We start from the raw sequence: 12,194 nt of genomic DNA on the forward strand, positions 1-12,194 counted from the left end.
ATTGTACATGATTATTTCAAGATATCTTGCAGAACATTTCAGCCTCAGTTGGCACTAGGGTCTGAATAAGGAACAATCTTTATAACACTACTCTTCAAGTAGCGGTTTAACATAAAACGCTCACTCTCAGGAAAAGGAATTAGAATTAATTACCTCCTAGGCCAGCTCAAACTATATTCTTCCTTGACACAATTCAAGAAAGGCCCACAGAATCACCTATTGAATGATGCCCCCACTTAATTCCACTCACTCAGTCCTTCATTTGTAAATAAATACGTGCCGGTGTCCAAAGCTCTCTTTTGAAACAGATGGCTGCTGCATTTAAATGAGCAAGCCATCCGGGCCTCTTTAATCCATTCATAGTCTCTTCCTGTCCCTTCAGCTCATTCTTGCAGCTTTCTGCTTTCTCCCCTTGTGACGCTTCTTTGTTTTTCTTTTCCTCCACCTTTCCCATATGTGTCATTTGCTCGTAGTAAATGCCTGATGCAGAAAACTAAGAGCCGGCCCTCAAAAATAAGTGCTGGTGCCCTGCACCGGAAACCACCGGGTCCTATTAAGCACTGCACTAACTGTCAAAGAATGTAAACTCTTGGAGCCTGATTCACAAGATAAACTTAAACTTTTGTGACAGGATAGGACAGGACTATCTTTTTATGTATTGAGTTCTCCGTCCTGACTGCAGTTTCCACAATCATAAACTTATTATTAACTGTAGTTTGTAAATACTAAAAAAACTTACATAAAAGTGTAATTCTAATCTTTGTGAGTCAAGGTATCATGGGAATCTTATGAGATTTGAGTATTTTGTGTCATGGGGCTTCATGTACAAAGTTGTTTCACAGTCACCAACCGACAGATTCAGTAAATCTAACTTGCTATTGTTAAATAATTTTCAGATATGTTCTAGACCAAAATAAGGATTCGGAAAAGGTTTTCCAAATTGTTAAATAGGTTGGGGAAACAATAAGAAATTGGTATTTGGAAAGGGTGTTTTTAGTGCGCCCCCTTCCAAATACCTATTCCTTGTTGTACATACTGGTGTTCTGCGACAAAAATCCAGTCACAAAACATTAATTTTGTACCACCAACTCAAATAAGGTAAGCCATTTGTAAACAGGGAAGAGGTACCCAAGTGAATGTGGACAAAAACGTTTTTAGGAGCAGGCAGTGGTTCTAAAAAAACGGGTTGTGTGATTTTTCATTTGTTTTAAATGCATTGCAGTTTCCTTTGAGGAAAATGTGCTGCAATTTTGAAAAAGATTGCTTTATTTAAAAGCAAGCACAAACATGGTGGACTTCTGCCCCCAGCAGGACGCCATCCCTGTGATTGTGGTCAAACTACAATTCTGTATTTTGTGACATGAACTATTAGTATATAGGTTGGTTTCCAAAATAAAAAAATAGAAAAACGATTCAGTAAAACTTGATTTCCAATTTGCGACAACTTTTACCTATTTGATTCTTTGTACATGAGGCCCCCAATTCATCAAGACTGGATGTGACTCACCATCAGAAGGCATTGTTGCATAAATTGACACCTACAGGTATTATCAGAAGAAAAGTGCCTTTTTTCTTTGCAAATAAATATATTTTGTCCTGGTCAGTTGGTGCAAATGGTATTGGCTTCTCTCACCTTCTGTTGTGTCTTACAGTTACCTCTGATTTATATTAAGAGCCGTGTTACTCTGTAATGAGCTCTGTCCCCTCTTTTTGTAGATCTGGTTTGCACTACTTAAAAACCTATTAAGCAAACAATAAAATAGTAACCATAAAAATTAAACACTATAGCCCTCTTTTAACCAGCAACGTGTAGGCCTGATTTGCTTCCTCTTGCACACCACACATATAGATAATGTGTTAGTGAGGGAATTTACTTGCATAGTGGTGGGAAGAGTGGGTTGAGTTCTATATGTTCCAGTACACAGAATAGACATGTGCACGTACTCACAGGGGACTATCACGTGTGTACGAAGCAGGAATAAAGGTCCCATCTATCCCATAACTTATTAAAATAATTAGTACCTCCAACGAATGGCTTAAGTTCAGGAAACAGATCCATTTGCACCATATTCTTCCTGATATTAAAGGTAATATCCCAACCAGCGGTATCAGTGTTTACCAGGAGCAGAATTACCTACCCCAATACCTAGGCCCAGGCAATGAAACTTTTAGGCTTTAGCTTGCATTAATCCTGCTAATAATTGACCCGCTTCACAAACTGTAAGCCACATGTGGAGGGCAGCACATGGCAGGGGGACAACAATGAAAAAATAATAATAATTAAAAAACATACCTTTTTCCTCTGCCGCTCCGATCCACTCCGCTCTGTTCCAGTCTTGCATTGTAGGCACAGGCTCCCAGCTTGCCCTGCATCCAATCCTACCACTGATTTCATGCTGCCAGCGTGCTGGTAGGATTGGACGGAGCATTCAGCCAGGCGCTCCAAGACAGAGTGAGAGCCTCTGCCTCCTCTCACCAACTTGGCACTGTGCTACCAGGTTGGAGAGAGCCTAGTGCGCATGTATGTTTGGCCGGACTGAGAGATACATGCTGTGCACTCTCCCTGTGTCCCTGTCACACCCGTGGCCCAGCACCTTTTACAGTAAAAACATAGTTTATTATATTTTTACTGTAAATGTTTTGCAGCTGCAGCTGCTGCTGCTGCTGCTGGCAGAGGCGGAGGGGCGATGCTCCTCCGCCATAGCGCAGGAAATGCCCCTGTTGTAGGTGGTGACTTGGAGTGTAGTAAGCATCCACAAAGTCCTAACTTTTTGGTATTCGCGTGTTTTCCCCCTGACTTTTGAAACCCAATTTGAACACTTAATTTTAAATGCTAAAAACTCTGGAGGAAGTGTGTAATGGAAGTGAAAGTGTCCTACGTGCCACTTTTTTTCAGGGGATCTGAAGAAAGGGAATTTTGCATTTGGAAAAAGATTATATTATATGTAGATTTTGAGGCGGAGAACACATTAGGGAAAAGGCTCAAATGCACATTTCCTTTCTACAAACTTTCGAAAATTGTCTATGCTGTGGACAATCCACAAATGTAAAGTGAGAGAGTTGGAGAATGCCATGAGTTGCATAGATTTCCAAGCATATTCTTAGATAATTTGGAAAATCCCTTAAAATTCATAAATTCATTGTTTCATGCCTGCAATGCTTAGATTTGTATATTTAATTCAACATTCTTGTGAAACGGTTCATGAATACATTGACATCTAACTCTGTGATCATGCTTGCTTGGGTCTGCCAGCCAAGATGTTCTCCCTTCTTTTGTTATTCTTACCTGAAATATTTCTTCTGATACAATTCTAGTCATCATTTTGTTATTGTTTTTCATTAACAAGCCCGTCTCCTCAAGAAGAAAACTCTGCGCTGTTTGTTGCATGGGTGAAATGAAGCTTAAATCTCTTGCAAGGCAAATGCAAAATTCCATTTCACTCGGAAGAGGAGAGTGGCCAGTTCTCTCATACAATGTTTTCCTCATTTAACCGTCCTTTTTCAAACACTTTCTTTCCTTCCACCTTGTAGGTCATGAGGATATTTTCTAGTGCTGTGTAACTTTTGCAAGTAAATTGGATTTTAGCCCAGTGCAGCTCATTTGATGATGAATTCCTGTCTGCTCGTGCACCTTTGCCCTCTATATTCAATGTTTGCTCTAGTCATCAAAGCAATACCAGAATGCCGGGCTTTGGTCTTTATGAAAGGCCAACCAGGGTCACCAATCATCTTATCGCTTCAAGCTGTTTATACCGATTGCTGTGCTCAAAACTGCCAGTGCACTTTGAAGACGACCTAGGCTTGTTAATGCAAATAAACAGGGCTTTGACTTTGCAAAGTCACCATTTCTGCTATTGATGTTAAAATATCCTTCGAGAAGAAGTTGAGGAATATATGGATTTTACTCTTGCCATTGTGAGATGCTCAGAATTAAAGGATGGAGATCCCGGGATCAGAGTATTGATTCCGGCCGGCATCACCTCTTATTACCAGTTAAAGTCTCCAGATGGGTAATCGCCAAGGCCAGACTGTTGTATCGGGCATCGGGCATTTCCCAAGGAGGCTAGAAGGGTGAGGTGCCACTTTTGTGACTGGGGGCCTGTTTTGTAACAGTGTAGCAGTTTTAAAAGCACTACCGAGTTTTATCCAACAGATTTCAGGCCACAATAAAAGTGCCAAGATAACACTGGTGATTAACAGACCTGCTGGAGAGAGATGGGGTTTTGGTTAGTGGCAGTTTTGACTCATCTAAGATAGTGCAAAGGGATAATATGCCTGCTGCAAAGAATGTGTACTATGCGGATCACGGAACAGCATTTTATGTGCATAGCTTAGTGGGATATTGCTTTTGGGCAGAGATCCTTTTGCTACAGTGCAGTTTATATGTTACAATAATAATCTATCACAGTGAGCTATGAACTGCTATCAAAGAGCTGCATGAAACTGCATGGTACAGGTTAGAAAGTTATTATTTCCCAGTCTTCGATTATCCCAATTTTGCCAAAAAGGGTTAGTTTGGGTAGAAATTAATTATTATTAGTAAAGTCAACTCTAACCACTGTTATGTTCTGCATCCTGAGTTTATGCTTCCCCAAACCGAGCGCTCTTAAAAAATGTCTACCAGTATGGATGATAGGTGAATCCTACACCTTGTAGTTTCCTTTGTCAACATTTTCTAGACACTGATTTACACACACATAATTCATTGCCTTTGTATGTGTGCTTAACGTAAAGTGCTCCAACAGCCTACGCACGGGCTGTGCAGTGGGAAGGATGTCCAGGCATGGGGTGAAGCAGTGCATGCTTCTCCTGGTATGTCAGTAGTGGGTCTTCAGCACTTGAGCCCCACTTGATTACCAGATGTATTTTTGCAATCAGTTAAATCGAGGTCGGTATCCCCACACCCAGTAATTTTGAGTGCAGAAACACTTGATCACTCAGAATCAGCTGGAGCAATATGCTGAATTTATAAATATACGTTTTTGCTGAGTTTTTTTCAGCATAGATATTTGGAAAATATTGCTCTATAGAGTCTTAAATTGTTAGTATGAATGTAAATTTATGAAACCTAATATAGATATAAAACTAAAAACATATGTTCACACCTGAAACATTCTGACACTGCCATAAAGGGTTGCTGAAGAGCATAAATGGCATGCTACACTCTTGAACAAAAATAAATACCTTTATGGTCTTTTCTTCAGACCAATTTATTCCGAAAACCTGAGAAGGAGGGTGATGATGAGCATATATGTCCTCTCTTTGCAGAGTTCATAGTAAGGAAAGCAGGGATTCCCACAGTGTTGAAAAGTACACACTACTTCCACCTAGGGTCTATCGTCTCACTACATACTTCATTGTAACAAAGCAATGGTCCTGTGACAAAGGTTGAACCTCACTGCTTAACTTCCTAAAATGAAACGCCACTCTTGATCCTTATTTAACGATGCCAGCTACATAAATTTGCTCTTCATTAACTTGTACAAATCTTTCTTTGGCTTTAGTTCGAAGAAGGGATTTTGGATATCTGCCTGTATTTGATGGATCGAGCTCAGATGGATCTCTCTGGACGTGGAAACCCCATCAAAATCAGTCGCATAGCTTCTGCAATGGTATGACCTTTTCTTTTACAACTAATAATGTACATTGAATTTAATCAGTCTTTATGACGTTTTCAGGAGTGCACCTTTGCAAGGAAAACAAGCATTGGCAAAGCCAATAAGTCTTGCCTTTGGGACCTACCGGCTTTGCCAATGCTTTCTTGGCGATGCTGATCAGCATTTGTAAAAAGCAATGTTTTTTGCTGATGCTAATTATTACCAACAAAAAGGCACAATGACGCTGCTGCTGTTGGTGATCACATAATTTTTTAGACACGTGCATGCATCACACACAGCATAACACAAGATGGATTTTCTTTTATTTTTATTGACCGATATAAGATGGTAGGAGTCTCTCAGATTGGTCGATAAAAAGAAAAAGAAACTGCAAGTGCACAAAAGTGCTTTTGTGGAGGAACAGAAGCAATATACTTCCTGACCCTTCAAAGGAGGAGCAGGTCGCAGGAGCAAAGTGGGCAGAAGGCATGAGGGAGAGAGTAACATGGGGGACAAGCACACAGGGGTAACAGCAACACAGGGTGGTAAAGAAGCCCACAAGGGAAATTGTACCATGGAGAGCAGGGGTTGATCAAAGACGTACATGGGAGAGAGAGCAAGTAAATACAGAGTAGGAGGAGCAGGTGTTTCACAGGAGTAGAAGAGAAACACAAGAGGGAACGTGCTGGAAAACACATGCTCTCTGATCGAGTGCTTAACCAAAAAGAAATAAATAGTTCACAGGGGGGGGAGCGGTTAAGGGACACAAGTCAACAAGTCAAGAGGATGGTGAAGAGACTATGCTCCATGCGAGGGTCAAACACAAGATGGATGGGTGACGTGGCTAGCCACCCATCAAGATGGCCATGCTCTAGTGGCCCTTTTGCTTCCAAGCCTTGACATTCAAATAATTGCCTGTCATCCGATAATGTCTTGGAACAGCTGATACCAATGGACTGCAGATCTGAATAAGGAATGGGTCTTGCTTAAGGGGTCCCCTGTCCTCCAGGATTGCTGTGGCCATACGGGCATCAGCCATGCTGATGAGGGCTTTCGGCCGCTGCTCTGTATATGTGAGTTTTCTTGGGAGTGACTCACTTCACAGCTGTGGGGGAGCCCACTGCTTGGATTGACTTCAGGAGCTAAAAGTGTCAGGAACCCAGCAGAGATTGTTTCGGGCTGTGATCCCCTAAAATAGTGGCAGAGACGATTGGGCATTTGTGACTGTGGAATCCTGAGCTGTCCTGCTAGGGGGGATTGACTAAGTGGCGTGCCTTTCTGCATATCCAAATTTCTGATGCCGTCACTTGTAAATATTTCCCCCTGCCACCAGTTAGCCTCAATGCGGTATGGCAGGACCCCTAGTGACAGTCATAAGGTGTACTGGGACGTCTTGGCACACTCAGGTAGCCTGATGAATTCCTAAATAACCATGGAGGACTATTTACATAAACTCCATGTGAAGTAACTGGGCCTTAGGAGCTAGGGGTCCGATGCCAACTCTGTCACTTGGCTGAGGTGGCAATAACTGCTTCACTTCCATGCCCATTGTCTTCCACTGTGCTTTGTATCCTGCAAGGTAGCAGCTTGTGGCTAGACCCTATCCTTGATCAGATGGGGAAGACAAATGCCCAAAAAAAGAATTGCACGCTTGAGCATAGAAAGTCAGGGAGCATAAATTCAAGGCCTAGCTCCCCGCCGAAAGACATGCTGCTTCAGTGATACCAATTATCCACCAGACGCAGACATCAAGGCGGTACTGCTGAATATGAAGTCCATAGGACCATGTGGATGGATCTCATAGAGGATCAACCAGACAAACATGGGGACTGTCTCGATGAAGTGGAATGTGACATCTCCAGACTCAAGGATATGTTATGCTACATTATGCAGTTTTTTAGCGCTCACTAACACCCGGCAGGGTATCCTAGCACTCAGATGGTGTTAGGCTTTCCAAGCCTAAGGCATGGCGGGGCTACTTGAAAAGCCAGATCTTGAGCTTCTTGCGGAATTCAAAGAATGAGAGGGTGATATTACACTGGTCCTGCAAAATACCCAAGAACAAAGGGTACACTGTTCCAAAATTAGTAAGACAGGGGGACCTGATACTTCAGGAGCGAGAACCCTCAAACATCACCATGGATGTCTGGTTTCATCATTGGGAATGCTCCTCGTCAAGCCGACGCTGCAATGCTTGACGGGCTCCCCAAAGAAGGGGGCTCTTAGCCGAAATCCTCTAATAGTGACTTGTTCAGTATGGATATATAAGGATAAATACCTTATTGTAGGCACTAAGAGGACCAGGAGAGACAAGGCTAAAATTGGCTCTAAATGTCAAAACACATTGTAGGAGGCTGGACTGGCTTGTAGTGAGTACCAAGGGGTACTTACACCTTGCACCAGGCCCAGGTATCCCTTATTAGTGTAGAGGGGTGTCTAGCAGCTTAGGCTGATAGAAAAGGTAGCTTAGCAGAGCAGCTTAGGCTGAACTAGGAGACGAGTGAAGCTCCTACAGTACCACTAGTCTCATATCCACAATATCATAAGAAAACACAATACACAGATATACTAAAAATAAAGGTACTTTATTTTTATGACAATATGCCAAAGTATCTCAGTGAGTACCCTCAGTATGAGGATAGCAATTATACACAAGATATATGTACACAATACCAAAATATGCAGTAATAGCAATAGAAAACAGTGCAAACAATGTATAGTCACAATAGAATGCAATGGGGGCACATAGGGATAGGGGCAACACAAACCATATACTCTAGAAGTAGAATGCGAACCACGAATGGACCCCAAACCTATGTGACCTTGTAGAGGGTCGCTGGGACTGTAAGAAAACAGTGAGGGTTAGAAAAATAGCTCCCCCAAGACCCTGAAAAGTGGGTGCAAAGTGCACCTAAGTTCCCCAGAGAGCACAGAAGTCGTGATAGGGGAATTCTGCAAGGAAGACCAACACCAGCAATGCAACAACAATGGATTTCCTGACGAGAGTACCTGTGGAACAAGGGGACCAAGTCCAAGAGTCACGATCAAGTCGGGAGTGGGCAGATGCCCAGGAAATGCCAGCTGTGGGTGCAAAGAAGCTGCCACCGGATGGTAGAAGCTGTAGATTCTGCAAGAACGACAAGGGCTAGAAACTTCCCCTTTGGAGGATGGATGTCCCACGTCGTGAAGAGTCGTGCAGAGGTGTTTCCGTGCAGAAAGACCGACAACAAGCCTTGCTAGCTGCAAGGGTTGTGGTTAGGGTTTTTGGATGCTGCTGTGGCCCAGGAGGGACCAGGATGTCGCCAAATGCGTGAGGAGACAGAGGGGGCATCCAGCAAAACAAAGAGTCCACTCAGAAGCAAGCAGCACCCGCAGAAGTGCCGGAACAGGCACTACAAAGTGGAGTGAACCGGAGCTCACCCAAAGTCACGAAAGAGGGTTCCACGACGCCGGAGGACAACTCAGGAGGTCGTGCACTGCAGGTTAGAGTGCCGGGGACCCAGGCTTGGCTGTGCAAAAGGAAATCCTGGAAGAGTGCACAGGAGCCGGAGTAGCTGCAAAACACGCGGTTCCCAGCAATGCAGTCTAGCGTGGGGAGGCAAGGACTTACCTCCACCAAACTTGGACTGAAGAGTCACTGGACTGTGGGAGTCACTTGGACAGAGTTGCTGAGTTCAAGGGACCTCGCTCGTCATGCTGAGAGGAGACCCAGAGGACCGGTGATGCAGTTCTTTGGTGCCTGCGGTTGCAGGGGGAAGATTCCGTCGACCCACGGGAGATTTCTTCGGAGCTTCTAGTGCAGAGAGGAGGCAGACTACCCCCACAGCATGCACCACCAGGAAAACAGTCGAGAAGGTGGCAGGATCAGCGTTACAAGGTCGCAGTAGTCGTCTTTGCTACTTTGTTGCAGTTTTGCAGGCTTCCAGCGCGGTCAGCAGTCGATTCCTTGGCAGAAGGTGAAGAGAGAGATGCAGAGGAACTCTGATGAGCTCTTGCATTCGTTATCTAAGGAATTCCCCAAAGCAGAGACCCTAAATAGCCAGAAAAGGAGGTTTGGCTACCTAGGAGAGAGGATAGGCTATCAACACCTGAAGGAGCCTATCAGAAGGAGTCTCTGACGTCACCTGCTGGCACTGGCCACTCAGAGCAGTCCAGTGTGCCAGCAGCACCTCTGTTTCCAAGATGGCAGAGGTCTGGAGCACACTGGAGGAGCTCTGGGCACCTCCCAGGGGAGGTGCAGGTCAGGGGAGTGGTCACTCCCCTTTCCTTTGTCCAGTTTCGCGCCAGAGCAGGGCTGGGGGATCCCTGAACCGGTGTAGACTGGCTTATGCAGAGATGGACACCATCTGTGCCCATCAAAGCATTTCCAGAGGCTGGGGGAGGCTACTCCTCCCCAGCCCTGACACCTTTTTCCAAAGGGAGAGGGTGTAACACCCTCTCTCTGAGGAAGTCCTTTGTTCTGCCTTCCTGGGCCAAGCCTGGCTGGACCCCAGGAGGGCAGAAACCTGTCTGAGGGGTTGGCAGCAGCAGCAGCTGCAGTGAAACCCCGGGAAAGGTAGTTTGGCAGTACCCGGGTCTGAGCTAGAGACTCGGGGGATCATGGAATTGTCTCCCCAATGCCAGAATGGCATTGGGGTGACAATTCCATGATCTTAGACATGTTACATGGCCATGTACGGAGTTACCATTGTGACGCTATACATATGTCGTGACATATGCATAGTGCACGCGTGTAATGGTGTCCCCGTACTCACAAAGTCCGGGGAATTTGCCCTGAACAATGTGGGAGCACCTTGGCTAGTGCCAGGGTGCCCACACACTAAGTAACTTAGCACCCAACCTTTACCAGGTAAAGGTTAGACATATAGGTGACTTATAAGTTACTTAAGTGCAGTGCTAAATGGCTGTGAAATAACGTGGACGTTATTTCACTCAGGCTGCACTGGCAGGCCTGTGTAAGAATTGTCAGATCTCCATATGGGTGGCACAAGAAATGCTGCAGCCCATAGGGGTCTCCTGGAACCCCAATACCCTGGGTACCTCAGTACCATATACTAGGGAATTATAATGGTGTTCCAGTATGCCAATGTAAATTGGTGAAATTGGTCACTAGCCTGTTAGTGACAATTTGGAAAGAAATGAGAGAGCATAACCACTGAGGTATTGGATAGCAGAGCCTCAGTGAGACAGTTAGTCATAACACAGGTAACACATACAGGGCATACTTATGAGCACTGGGACCTGGCTGGCAGGGTCCCAGTGACACATACAACTAAAACAACATATATACAGTGAAATATGGGGGTTACATGCCAGGCAAGATGGTACTTTCCTACACAACTTCCCCCCCAAACGAAGGACAATAAAACTAGCCATGACCTGATGAGTCTTCATTGTCTAAGTGGAAATATCTGGAGAGTCCATCTGCATTGGAGTGGGTACTCCCAGGTCTATGTTCCACTGTATAGTCCATTCCCTGTAGGGATATGGACCACCTCAACAATTTAGGGTTTTCACCTTTCATTTGTTTTAGCCAAATTAGAGGTTTGTGGTCTGTTTGAACAATGAAGTGAGTGCCAAACAGGTATGGCCTCAACTTCTTCAGTGCCCAGACCACAGCAAAGGCCTCCCTCTCTATGGCAGGCCAACGCTTTTCTCTAGGGGTCAACCTCCTGCTGATAAAAGCAACAGGTTGATCCTGGCCCTCAGAATTAAGTTGTGATAAGACTTCCCCTACCCCTAATTCAGATGCATCAGTTTGGACAATGAATTTTTGGGAGTAACAGGGCTTTTCAGGACAGGTGCAGAGCACATGGCCTGCTTCAGCTCCTCAAAAGCTTTCTGACAGTTTGCTGTCCATAATACCTTTTTAGGCATTTTCTTAGATGTGAGGTCATTAAGAGGGGCTGCAATGGAGCCATAGTTCTTTATGAACCTCCTGTAGTACCCAGTGAGGCCACAAAAGGCTCTCACCTGAGTCTGAGTTGTAGGGGGAACCCAATCTATAATAGTTTGGATTTTCCCCTGAAGTGGTGCAATCTGTTCTCCACCTACCAGGTGTCCCAGATAAACCACTTTGCCCTGCCCTATCTGGCACTTTGAAGCCTTGATAGTGAGGCCTACCTTTTGCAGGGCCTCCAAAACTTTCCATAGGTGGACCAGGTGATCTTCCCAGCTGGAGCTAAAGACAGCTATATCATCTAGATTTGCTGCTCTAAAAGCTTCCAGCCCTTGCAGGACTGTATTCACCAACCTTTGAAAAGTGGCAGGTGCATTTTTCAATCCAAAAGGCATTACTGTGAATTGGTAGTGCCCTCCAATGATTGAAAATGCAGTTTTTGCTTTTGCATCCTCTGATAACTTGATCTGCCAATACCCTGCAGTCAAATCAAAGGTGCTTAGATACTTGGCAGATGCCAGTGTATCTATTAGCTCATCTGCCCTGGGTATAGGGTGAGCGTCAGTTTTGGTTACCTGGTTGAGACCTCTGTAGTCAACACAAAATCTCATTTCCCTTTTACCATCTTTGGAATGAGGTTTTGGTACAAGTACCACAGGAGAGGCCCATGGACTTTCAGAGTGTTCAACCACTCCCAG

At 44.6% G+C, this 12,194-nt stretch overlaps 1 protein-coding gene across 1 annotated transcript in view; it reads left to right on the forward strand.

Moving 5' to 3' along the window:
* Positions 1-12,194, forward strand: part of F13A1 (coagulation factor XIII A chain) — a 536,045-nt gene that overhangs the window by 169,728 nt on the left and 354,123 nt on the right. The window contains exon 6 of the mRNA XM_069217374.1: positions 5,505-5,612. Coding sequence (XP_069073475.1) covers positions 5,505-5,612 — 108 coding nt within the window. The remainder of the gene's footprint in view (positions 1-5,504; positions 5,613-12,194) is intronic.

Source organism: Pleurodeles waltl, chromosome 2_1 (genome assembly GCF_031143425.1).
Source record: "Pleurodeles waltl isolate 20211129_DDA chromosome 2_1, aPleWal1.hap1.20221129, whole genome shotgun sequence".
In the NCBI taxonomy this organism is placed as follows: domain Eukaryota; kingdom Metazoa; phylum Chordata; class Amphibia; order Caudata; family Salamandridae; genus Pleurodeles; species Pleurodeles waltl.